The sequence below is a fragment of the Theropithecus gelada genome, chromosome 15, assembly GCF_003255815.1.
Source record: "Theropithecus gelada isolate Dixy chromosome 15, Tgel_1.0, whole genome shotgun sequence".
NCBI classification, from domain to species: Eukaryota; Metazoa; Chordata; class Mammalia; order Primates; family Cercopithecidae; genus Theropithecus; species Theropithecus gelada.
This window is the reverse complement of record NC_037683.1, coordinates 12,351,337-12,363,750: the sequence shown is the minus strand read 5'-3', so window position 1 is coordinate 12,363,750 and position 12,414 is coordinate 12,351,337. Positions and strand designations below refer to the sequence as shown.

General features: G+C 59.9%; 1 protein-coding gene across 3 annotated transcripts in view; it reads left to right on the top strand.

The window, feature by feature from the left end:
• LMX1B (LIM homeobox transcription factor 1 beta) overlaps positions 1–9,169 on the top strand; it is an 82,089-nt gene extending 72,920 nt beyond the window's left edge. The window contains exons 3-8 of one of the 3 annotated variants that reach the window (XM_025360082.1): positions 3,709–3,941; positions 5,825–6,006; positions 6,208–6,285; positions 6,433–6,499; positions 8,471–8,614; positions 8,927–9,169. In XM_025360082.1, coding sequence (XP_025215867.1) covers positions 3,709–3,941; positions 5,825–6,006; positions 6,208–6,285; positions 6,433–6,499; positions 8,471–8,614; positions 8,927–9,084 — 862 coding nt within the window. In that variant the 3' untranslated portion in view covers positions 9,085–9,169. Of the gene's footprint in view, positions 1–3,708; positions 3,942–5,824; positions 6,007–6,207; positions 6,286–6,432; positions 6,539–8,470; positions 8,636–8,926 lie in introns of all 3 variants that reach the window. The other 2 variants (XM_025360079.1, XM_025360080.1) reach the window with 2 other exon arrangements.
• Positions 9,170–12,414: the final 3,245 nt, after the last annotated feature.

Genomic DNA, 12,414 nt, shown 5'->3' with positions numbered 1-12,414 from the left:
GGGCGGGGGTTTTTTTTTTTTTTTTTTTTTTTTTTTTTTTTTTTTTTTTTAGACGGTGTCTTTCTCGGTCACCCAGGCTGGAGTGCGGTGGCGCGATCTCGGCTCACTGCAAACTCCGCCTCCCAGGTTCATGCCATTATCCTGCCTCAGCCTCCCGAGTAGCTGGGACTACAGGTACCCGCCACTACACCCGGCTAATTTTTTTGTATTTTTAGTAGAGATGGGGTTTCACCGTGTTAGCCAGGATGGTCTCGATCTCCTGACCTCGTGATCCACCCGTCTCGGCCTCCCAAAGTGCTGGGATTACAGGCGTGAGCCACTGCACCCAGCCCAGGCTGGTCTTGAACTCCTAAACTTAAGTGATCTGCCCGCCTCAGCCTCCCAAAGTGCTGGGATTACAGGCGTGAGCCGCCGCGCCGGCCTGATCATTCCCATTTTATAGATGAAGAATTTGAGGCTCAGAGAGGTCAAATGCCTTGCCTAAAGCCTCACAGTGAGGAAGTTATGGAGATTGTGCCCGCCACAGCCGCTGCTTTACACCGACAACTCGCCACATGCTGAGATGCAGGCAATGTTGTCCAGCCCATTGTACAGATGAGTGAGCTGAGACTCGAGAAGACAAATTACTTGCGCGGTCACCAGCTAGCAAGTGATGGGACACAGCATGGAACTCAAGTCCCTGTGATTCCAGTGCCACCTGTCTGTGGCTGGGCCTGCTTCTCAGTGGCTGGCTCCATAGTCCTCCGTGGTGGGAGGCACGAAGAGAGGGGGAATGGGGACTCACAGAGAAGAGGGGACCCCGCTGGTATCCCCAACCCCTCCCACACATGCCATTAGTCGCTCTCACCCCAGCACAGTAGACAAAGGCAGCCCCATAATTGGGAGTGAGTATTTCATGCATCCCCCCCGATGTTTTATTGGGTGGAGAGATGCTTGGAGACCAAACGGATGGCGCACGCTGTTTATAAAGTGCGTGCAGTTTGTTTTATTTCCCGAGTTTTTGCAATCTAGATAACAGATGATGCCCTGAGTGGCTGGCGCTGCCTCCGTAATGGCGGCACCGAGCCTTTGGAGAAGTATTAATAATAGATTGTGTTGATGAGTTTGGAGAAAGTAGCAATCGACCCCCTGCTGCCAAGGCATTAGCGGCTGTTCTGAACACAGCCAGCATTGTGGCTTTGACTGCAAATGCAGGTCACCCGCCCTGCTGCCTTCTCCCCAGCCTGAGAAGGTCTCCTCTCCGGGAGTCACCCAAGGTGTGCTGACCCTGGCCTGGGACCCTGAGACCCTGGCCCTGCCATGCTAGCAGCGACATGGCCAGTGTCTGTTCACTCAGAGGCCACAGAGGTCAGGCTGCAGACCTTAGTGTGGCCACTAGGTCAGGTGGAGTGTGGGGAGGGGACAGAGGGGCAGTGGGGGTTGGGGGAGGACCACCTTCCGTGTCAGAACACCAGGTTCTACAAACCCAGGCTCCTTCTTCAGCCCTTTGGTAGAGCTGGACAGCCAGCCAGATTCCTAGGGCCTCTGCCTAACGCTATCACTGACAGTTGGGTAGGTTGTGCCCTGAACAAGGGGATTCAGCCAGAGGGCCAAATTAAAGCCAGAATCCAGCCCACATTCCCCTTGCAGAGCCATGCCTTGCAGGCTGGTGGGGTCCAGCATGCCCAGAGCAGAGCCTGGCCTCAGCCCCAGCTCACCCCAGGCCTTTACTCACCTACTCGAAACACTCATGGAGGCCCCCGCTTGAGGATCAGATGGGACCAGGTCCTGTCTCACGGAACCCCAGTAAAGTTGGTAGAGTTGGGCACCAGCAGGGACATGCATTGTCATTCTGCTATGATACCCGTGCACTGAGTTACATGCTCAGCATCCTCGAATCCTGACAACAGCCTTCAGGAAGGGCTTGATATCTCCATTTTGCAGGAGTAAACTGAGGCTAGGGGAAGCTCAGGGGAGCATAGAGAAGGCCACCTCCCCCAGACTGGGGCATCAGAGGAGGTTTCCCCAGAGGAGGTGGCATTGGAGTTGGGCATTGCAGGATGAGTAGGAGCCTGCTGGGTAGAATAGAGGTGGGTGGCAGGAGTCGCTGGGGGTGCCCCCTGCTGAGTGCTCTGGCCAGTGCCCAGGCAGCATGCAGAGCTCAAAGCGGCCCTACCCACTTCGCCCCACCAGCTCGCCGTGGGCGGTTCTGATGGCAGCCCCGGGAAGGGAGGCAGGCGAGTGCCTCCCATTTATGGCCATTTCTGTTCCAGAACCGATTAGTAGAGAATTGCAGCTGTAATCTGTGCCCGTGATGGCGGGCCATAAAGAGGGATGGGATGTGCACAGCACTCCCAAGGTGGCGCCCGCAGACGTGGCCCGGGGACGCCGGGAATGAAAAATGGTTTTAATTCCCTCCCAGCAGCAATAATTTGATTCTTCATAAATTTTTCCATCAAAGTGTTGTTGAGCTGAGTTCCCACAGAGCAGGACACGTGACAGGGTGGAGGAGTGTCGGGAGGAGCGGTCAGCAGACACAGCAGAGGAGGGGCCGTGCTGCCTAGCCCCTCCCGCTAGTGCTGGCCAGGGCCCAGAGACCCCCTCCGGCCCCCGCCGCCCTTGTTTGTCTGCAGAGATGATGGGAGATGGGACCACGTTGTCATACGGGAGCTGGATTAGGCCCAGCCTGGGAGTTGCCTCCAGCATTTACCCATGTGACTCTGAGCAAGTGACTCTGCCTCTTAGCACCTCAATTTCCTCATCTCTAAAATGGGGCTAATGTTCATTCTCTTCTTGTAGGGTTGTTGCAAGGATTAAATGCATCTCTGCACATAAGATGCTTAGAGTAGGGCTGGCACTGTGTACGTGCTCAGTGAATATCTGTTTGTGATGGAGATGCATAAGCTGAGACAGAGGGATGGGAAGGTGTTAGCCAAGCCAAAGGACAGAGAAAGATGTGTTGAAAGGCTGCCATGATGGCGCTCTGGAGAAACTGCAGGCTGTTCTTTGGGGCTGCAGCCTGGGGAAGCAGAGGGTAGAGAGGGAAGAGGCAGGATCATGAAGGGCCTTGAGTGCCAGCCTCAGGAGCTCAGATGGTCTTCTAAGGGCACTAGGGAGCCATGGAAGAGTCTGGAACAGGGAAGCAGCTTGATCCGATTTGTATTTTAGAAAGATCCCCAGGCTCCTGTGTGTATGACGACCCCTGTGTGGGCTGTGGTTTGAAGGACTGAAGAGGCCAGGAGCCCAGAGAGGGGACCAGGCAATTGCTCAGGCAGGAGAGAAGGGGCCCAGGCTGGGCAGTGGGTTGGGCAGGGAATTGGTTGGATGTGTTGGTGAGGGAGGATCAGAGGAGAGGGAGACCAGGGAGCTGAGGAAGAAAGGATCCTTTCCAGACAGGGGCTGACCTGGCCCCCAGGGAAAGTTTGGGTGGAGCCTGCACACTGCCCTCTAGTGGCCACCATGTCTCTGAGCTGGAAGGGCCCTGAGCTGCCATGCCCAGGACAGGTGACTCTAGGCAGGATGCCAACGCCCACCCCAGGGCCTCTGGGGGCCTGTGGGCAGAATAGGGCTGCAGGGCCCTTCTGCTGTCTGGCCCGGTGCCCAAGGAAGGCATCTCCCTCCCACCTGGGCCTGAGGGTCAGGGCGGCAAGAGGGAGAGGCCCTCGAGGGGAGTGGCCTCTGGGAGGGACTTGTGAGCGCAGCCAACACACCCGCTTTGTGCATCCGCAGGCTCTTCGCGGCCAAGTGCAGCGGCTGCATGGAGAAGATCGCCCCTACCGAGTTTGTGATGCGAGCGCTGGAGTGCGTGTACCACCTGGGCTGCTTCTGCTGCTGCGTGTGTGAGCGGCAGCTACGCAAGGGCGACGAGTTCGTGCTCAAGGAGGGCCAGCTACTGTGCAAGGGTGACTACGAGAAGGAGAAGGACCTGCTCAGCTCTGTGAGCCCCGACGAGTCCGACTCCGGTGAGGCCTGGCCTGAGCTGGGGGCAGGCCTCGGGGACGGGGCTCACAGGGGTGTCCTGGAGGGGAGTCCCGGCTGGAGAAGCCACCTCCTGCTTCCAGGACTTGAGCTGCATACAGACGGTGCATGCATATCCAGATGCACACGCGCACCGATGTGTCCACCTGCGTGCACATGACACGAACGTGCATGCCCCCAGGCACACTGCCCCTGAGACCTACACATCCATACATATAAACACGTGTGTGATCACGTGTACACATAACACATAAAATGCACGCCCGAATACCCCTACCGTGAGCATGGATACATGTACATATATGTGGAGATATGTGTTCACGTATCTGGGAATGCAAAAGCCACACCCGGGTACACACACACACGTGTACACACTTAAGCATACACACACATACACACATGACACAGCACACTTGTGCACTAAACACCGATCCACATGGCTGCACATACATGTTTGTCCACATGCTCACATGTACTGTGGATTGTGCTTGTGTGCACACACACCTCTTGTTCTCTGGCCCACCCGCCTTGCCGTCTCTGCTTTGATGCCCCCCCCTCCAACCTGCAGCCCAGCTCCACAGGGATCTTCACCAGTGCCACCCAGTCCACAGGCTGGGGATGCCTGAGAGGCAGGGAATCTGATGTGCCCTCCCCTCCTCAGCCCCCTGGAGCCTTCAGTGGGAAGCAAACAGCCCCGACCCAGCCTCTGTTTCCCAGCTGAGAGGAGGGGACTGGGTCCTCTCTGCTAGAGGGGAAGACCCCATTTCCCAGGGTGAAGGACCCTCCCTACTCTGCTCTAGCCCCCAAAAGGACAAGGCCAGTTTGAAGCCCTCCTGGCAGATAGGGCGAGCCCAACCAGGAGTGAGCCTTAAGGAGGGAAAGGCCAGGAGGTGGCTTCGGCCCTTGTTCCTGGGAGCAGTGGGGAAGGACTGGAACAGGAGGCATGGAGAGGAGGTGTCCCGGTCTGCCAGGCCCCATGGGTAACCTGGAGCCCTCTGGCAACAGGATCTGCCACATGGGAAGGGTTTTCCATGGCCAGGGCCTGCGTGGAGGCAGTGAGCCCAGCACCATCTGTCCCTACCCATCCCTGGGCAGGGCACCGCTGCAGCCAGCCCCGTGGCTCCTGAGGAAGAGCAGAGGCTGGCCAGGCCCAGCAGAGGGGGTCTCAGTGGGAGCAGAGGACCCTCCTCACGCTCCCAGGAGAAGAGGACTGAAGAAAGGAGACCAGCCTGGGTGGGGCCAGTGGGAGGCCCAGTGGTGGCTGGGGAGGCTTGGCCATCCATCTGGGGCTGCTGGCATTTCTGAGACCCAAACCTGGGGCAGGGAAGTGCCGTGTGTGTGTGGTGGGTGTGGCTGTAGCGCTGGTCGACGTGCATATGCTTCCGCACGCTGTGTGTGTCTGTCCAGATGCGTGCAGGCCTGTACGTTCCTGCCTGTGAGCCTGGGCCCGTATGTGTGAATACGCCTGTGAGTTGCATGCGCGAGGCCTTTGTGGGCCCATGTGCATGTGCCAGCGGGTGAGTGTGCATCGTGAGTGTGTGCGTGCATACGCTGTGGTCACTAGCACTCTTGTGTGAATATCTGCGGCGCATGTCTTTGCTTGCACACTTTCGTGTGTGTCCACACAGCCATGTGCATAACCATGTGTACTCGCAGGGTAGAGCAGGCAGGAGACGAGGGCCCAGGCGAGGCAGGGCCTGTGGGCCGGGGGAGGGAAGGAGACCTTATCCTGGGGGCACTGGGGAGCCATGGCAGGTATCAACAGAGGAGACAGGCTCCTGTTGAGCAGCAGGTTGCCTAAGGGGACAAGGCTGAGGCCCAGGCTGCCCCCGCCCCTTCCTCACAGGCCGGGTTGTGTCCCCCACAGTGAAGAGCGAGGATGAAGATGGGGACATGAAGCCGGCCAAGGGGCAGGGCAGCCAGAGCAAGGGCAGCGGGGATGACGGGAAGGACCCGCGGAGGCCCAAGCGACCCCGGACCATCCTCACCACGCAGCAGCGAAGAGCCTTCAAGGCCTCCTTCGAGGTCTCGTCCAAGCCTTGCCGAAAGGTGAGGGGCGGCCGGGGGGCAGGGCTGAGGCTGGTGCCCGCACACCCACTGCCTTTCTGGAGACCACCCCCTGCTCCTGCTGGGGGCAGGGACATCCCTCCATCCTCCATCTCCCCCCACATCCCATCATCCCCCTACACCCGCCATCTCCCAGCTGCTGCCCCTGGATGGCCTGACCTGATCCCCCTCTCTCTGGGCCAGGTCCGAGAGACACTGGCAGCTGAGACGGGCCTCAGCGTACGTGTGGTCCAGGTCTGGTTTCAGAACCAAAGAGCAAAGGTAAGAGGCCACGCCCTCCACCCGCACTGGCCCCTGGGTAGGGTGGGAGTAGAGGGGGCAGCCAGAAGACTGTGGTCCAGGGGACGTAGGGCTGGCTGTGCCTGGAGGCGAGGGGCAGCACCGGCCTGAACCGCGCTATCCCTGCAGATGAAGAAGCTGGCGCGACGGCACCAGCAGCAGCAGGAGCAGCAGAACTCCCAGCGGCTGGGCCAGGGTGAGCCAGGGCCGGAACTGGGGCTGGGCCTGGGCCCGGGTGAGCTGGGGCAGGGGCTGGGGCTGGGTGAGCCTGTCCCAGGGCTAGGGACAAAGGGGCCTGGCATGTTTCTTTTACCAAAACTTCTGAAAAGCCTTCCACCAAGGCCATCAGATCCCAGGAAACTTCTGCGAGATACAGAGAAATAGAGAAGCCATGGGGACTAGGGGACCCAGGGAGGAGAGATGGCAGAGTGGCGGCCTGGAGGGTTGGCAGAATTTCTGCAGTCAAAACAGCAGCGGTCTCCTCACACTCACTGCGCGCAGACACGGGTCTCAGCCTTCAGCACACCCCATCTCGCCCTGTCCTCGCAGATCACTGCAAGGAAGGGTATTGCCATGTCCCATTTCACAGATGAGGAAACTGAGGGACTGCCTGGGATCCCTCAGCCAGTAAGGCACAAAGTTGGACCTCAGCCCCAAGCCTGGAGCTCAAAGCCTGTACCTTTAACAGGATGGCACTACCCCCCTGCTGGAATTCTGCAGACAAAGCTTGTCAGGGCGTGAGGGGCCTGCTGAGTTGGGAGGGACCAGTTTCAGGGGCATGAGTCAGGCCACCTCATCACTGGGCTTTACCAAAAACCGTGTTTCCATATCAGAATCTTGAGCCAGGGTTGGTCTCCTGGGCCTTCAAGGCCCAGGGAGGAGCAGGGAGCTCCTTGGGGCTGCTGAAGTGGGCGGGAGACAGCTGCCTGTGCCCCGGTGAGAGGGAGGCTTCTGGGCAGGTGCCAGGGCACCAATGGGCAGATACCTGGGCACTGGGGGCCAGGCTGGACTGGGCTTCTAAGGACACAGCCTTAGCGCCTGCGTCTTCCTCGCTTCCCCCTCTGCCCCTCCTGGGGCTGCAGTCACTGCCTCTGGTCTCCCAGCCAGGTCCTGGACTGTGTCTCACCCCTCAGTGTTCCCAGCTACTTCCTGGACACAGCCTCCCTGAGAAGGTCCCACAGTCCCCCCAGCTCATCCCAGCCCATGCCGTACCCTCCATCCTGCCTCCCTCCATCCTGCCCAATGCATATGGCATGCCCTGCTCCTCCCCACCCTTCTCTGCAAATGGCACCACCATCCGCCCTGTCGAGCCAGGAACCAGGAGTCACCTCTGACCTTTCTCATCCCATGCTGCTGAACCGCTGAGGTGCCCAGTTGGGGAGTGAAGTCTTCTCATGTCTCTCGCACCCTCCTAGGAGCTGTCTCTTCTACAGCCACCTTGACAGAGATCCCACCCTTCCTCTGGCTTCCTCCCCCACTGGCCCCAGCCTGGGTCTCCTCCTCCAGCCTTTCTCACCCTTGTCTACCAAACCCTCCTGCGGCTCCCAGTGGCCTCGGGGACCCCCACCCAGCTCGGCACCCCAGGGCTCCCCATGACCTGTGGTCCCTCTCGGCCGGTCTCCCCCCACACCGAACTCTCTCCCTGGCTCTCGGCCCCGCGTGCTGCACCCTCACTTACCCGGCGGTCTGTCTCGTCCATGCGTTTGCCGCCCCTCAGCCTGGCTTGCCTCCCCTGCTCCGGCCTGTCGAGCCCCTGCTAGTTCTTTAAGTCACATCGGGGTGAGGGCCCTTTCCTCCAGGAAGTCTTCCCAGGGCCTCTTTGGCCTGGGTCTGGGACCTTGGTGCTCCCAGATGCAGGGCAGAATCACTATTGCCTGTGTGCGGTCTGCCTCCTCCCTGGATCCCCTGGAGGGGCGGAGTGGTGGGAGGAAGGAAGGTGGGGAGGGGAGGCCTCTGGCTTTTGGTAAACTGTGTCTGTTGGAGAAGCTGGAATGTGCACCTGGGGAAGGGGATGGGGAGTCAGTGTCCGGACAGCTTCAGCCAGAGTGGGGTGCCTGGGCAGTCAGAAGGGGGTCAGACTGGGGAGGCTGCCGGTGAAGCCGGGCCATGGGGTGTAGTTGGGAGGGCATGGGCCAGGCCAGTGGGTGAAGGCTCACTGTGCCCCCAGAGGTCCTGTCCAGCCGCATGGAGGGCATGATGGCCTCCTACACGCCGCTGGCCCCACCACAGCAGCAGATCGTGGCCATGGAGCAGAGCCCCTACGGTAGCAGCGACCCTTTCCAGCAGGGCCTCACGCCGCCCCAAATGCCAGGTGACCACATGAACCCCTATGGTAAGCTGCCCTACCTCCGCCCGCCCACCCCAGCACAGCCCCTGCCCTCTGCCAGGCCAGGCAGACCTAGGGACATAACAGCCACCTGCTGCCCCAGGGCTCAGGCAGCATGGCCAGCACAGCCCTCCTGCCTCCTGCTGACAGGAAGGGCCCCGGCCCCTCTTGGCCTGCACTAGCCAGCAGGCCATCCTGCCTCTCCCTAGCCTCCAGTCACACAGCCTACAGGGCAAACAGGGCCCCCAGGAGCCCCAGCCTGCACCCCGGTCCTGACATCCCTTCTGCCCCCCGCAGGGAACGACTCCATCTTCCACGACATCGACAGCGATACCTCCTTAACCAGCCTCAGCGACTGCTTCCTCGGCTCCTCAGACGTGGGCTCCCTGCAGGCCCGCGTGGGGAACCCCATCGACCGGCTCTACTCCATGCAGAGTTCCTACTTCGCCTCCTGAGGGCCAGCTGGGTGCACGGACGCTTGGGCAGGGGCCTGGGGGGGACCGCCAGCCTGGCCACCCCCGCCCTGCTCTCCGCACAGACTACAGACAGCCATATGGTGCCCTCCCCTCGGCCGGCAGGGCCTGACCACTGCCCGTTGGGTACAGCCAGATCGGTAGATGGGCACAGCCTGGGCAGGGGCTGTGTCCTGCCCACAGAGACCTTGTCATCCCCAGGGACCCAGAGCTCTCGACGGCCACTCGCCTCCCAGCCCCACCTTGGCCTCCATCACCTCCTCCCCATCTCTTTTTTGGGAAGCTTAAATTTTCTCTATTTTTTTAAATGTCCTCTCTGTGTCCATGGCCCTCCATGCAAGCCCCAGGACAATGGCGTCATAAGGCAGTGACCTGAGAAGCGTGTGTACCTGTGCCCCAGCAAGGGCAGGGGTGGCCTCTGGGGGCAGGCCCACTGCCTGGTACCGCACCCCCCAAGCCTGAATCTGGAGCAGCAGTGGGGAGGGGCCTGAGGGGGAGGCACTGTCCGGGGGCGGGCTCGGGGCCTGAGCCTGGGCAGGCACAAAGGGACAGAGCCACGTGCAGACACATGCAAACTCGCAGATAAACCCAGGAAAACACAAACGTAGCTGTGTGGGGACACCAGAAGGGACAGGGATGCTCAGCGGGTCTGCCTTGCCTTGTCAGAAAGGGACAAGGAGGCCAGATAGGGGCAGGGGACCCCCCCACTTCGTAAGAGTGATTGGAGAGGAAGAAAAGGGAAAGGAAGAGGCGAGCTTGAAGCCCTGGACCCAGTTGTATCCCAGCCTGGGCCCAGATAGGGGGCAGGGAGGGCAGCCCCAGGCCCCGCCAACTCTAGAGGCAGATGGAGCCCCCAGAACCAGGTAGCATCAGGCCAGACAGCAGAGCCTCCATGTGGTCAGGGACTTCAAAAGCACTTGCTGGGCACCCCATCTGCAATGTGGTCCTCTCCCCAGCCACCGCTGCCTCCCCTTACATACCTCCAGGGACAAGGAGCTCACTAGGTCATCGAGCCCAAGGCAGCTGTGCCGTCCTGCATCCCAGAGCCAGGCTTCCCTGGCTCTCCCTCTTAACACTGTCCCCCTGCGGGCCTCTAGCTGTCCCTCTAAAGATGTGGAGCAGGTATCACTTCACCTTCCCACCGATGTCAGCTGGCCAGAAGTGAGCAGGCACATCACCTCCCCTGCTGTGGCACCCTGCCTCTGTTAATGTGACCCAAAACACAATGATTTGGCCACATGACCTTAAGAGATCCACGCTGCCCTGCTGTAACTAAATCCCCGGGCCCCATGCACAAGGGACAGCTAAGCCACATCTCTTCTCTGTGTATATGCAGGATGGGGACACTTACTGTTTAGACTGAGGGAGGCACTGACCGCCTTCCTCTTCCATTCCCTCTTACTCGATTGATTCCAGCCTGTGGAATTGCTCTGTACCCTGATTCTGTGACCACTGCTCTGCTCTCTCCCAGCACATCTGCCCAGTGAGGAGTTGGCACGGGGTGTCTCGCCTGAGGTGTGTGGACCGCGGTGGCCTCTGCCTATTTGACATTGGCCCATTCATCCATCCTCTTTGGGGGACACATTCCAATTGCATTTCCTGCCCCCTTCCTCCAGGGCAATTGCAGAAGATGGTGTCAGGCGCCCTGCTGGAAGCCAGGTGCACTAGGTCCATCCCCAGCCCGCTCAACTCTAACCCTGTCCGAGCAAGGAGGCTGGGCTGCTGGGACCTGACTGTCCACTGGTGACCTGTCCACAGCCCACCCTGTCCCCTGGTGACCACTGTGTCCCCTTGTTCAGGTGCTCACAACCCTGCCTTTTAACTCTGAAGTCAAGCCCTAGGCCACCACCCTAAAGTCTGCCTGGTCCAACCTTTGAGCAAGTAAGGATGATGAATGTCCCTTTCCACTTTTGGGGCCCTCTGCCTGGATCTCTGGAATCCTCCAAGCTCAACCTGTTCTGTGGTTTTGCTCCCTTGTTTGCTGGGGAACTCAGTCCCCCCAGAGTGTCCTGGGTCAACCTCCTTGCCTGACATGAGGCCTCGTGCCACCCATCGGGCCCCAGCAGCCAGCTGGCCCTTCTACAGCTCTTACAAACAGAGCTTCTCCAAGGACCTCAGTTGATGTCCTGGACTTCTGCTGTCTCAGCCCCCCAGGGTCCGTGCCACCATGGGTCCCTGGACAGCAGCTGCGCTGGCTTCTGGAGAGACACCCCTCTTTCTCCCTTTGCACATGCACCATCTGAATCGTGCCAGGGACATTCTGGGCAGATGCAGGGGCAGACACCCTACCCCTACAGAGGACCCGGCCCTTCTCTCTCAGACCCGATAAGTTGGAAGGGAAATCAGAAGCGGTCATCTCATCCGCCCCTTATTTTATAGCTGGAAACCCGTGAGGCAAGAGAGGGAAAGAGGCCTGTCCAAGGTCCAGGTTATTGACAGAGCTAAGCTGAGAACAGGGACGTTGTGCCCCATTGTCCCCTGTGGTTTGTGAATGACCCAGGTCAGGGGGTCACAAATTGTTCTTAGTAAACTTGCCAGCCGCTGGGGTCACATCTTCCCATTGTGGGGCCTCACAAGCCCCCAAATCCAGTCGGGACCCCATGCCAGGAGCTGGTCTAGGGACAGCACACTTGTGACCCACAGACAAAGCCAGAAGGGACCTCAGAGAGCTCCTCGTGCTGCAGGCACCCTGTCAGCGGTGGCTCGGGGCCCTTTGTGCTGTGCCTTGCTGCCCACAGGCTCCCAGACACTAGCGCCCACCCTGCCCAGCCCCAGACTGTGTGTGGCACACAGATGAGCAAGTTGCACGGCCTGCCCTTGGGGGGTCTCTCCTAGAAGGAAAGCCAGACTGTCCGGCCCAGCCAGAGTCCAGACATGGCAGGGACCCATTTCTCAGAGAAGGGAGGCGATGTGTTCAGGGCCACCCAGCAGAAGCCTGCAGGGCCGGGCAGCCTTCTCCCACTTTATGGGAGCAGCTGCAGCCTCGGCTGGGAGCTGGGCAGGGAGTAGCCAGGACCACCCCTCGCCCCTGCCATGACATGGAACCTTCATCACTAAGGGGGCTGGGGTGGGAAGAGGCAGATAACTGTGTGGTCTCCAGAGCGAAAAAGAATGAGAGGTGGGCGGGGGGGGGGTCTTGGCAAAAGGCCAAGCTCCGCTTCCCTGCTGGGGAAGTCAAGCCGCAGAAAGAGGAAAGAATCACCCCAGGTGACACAGGGCAGAGGAGGGACAAGAAGCCAGGCTCATGGCCCCAGCCAGAGCCTCATCCGCCTCCTCTGTGAAGCCTCCCAGGGACTCCGCTATCTTGGGAAA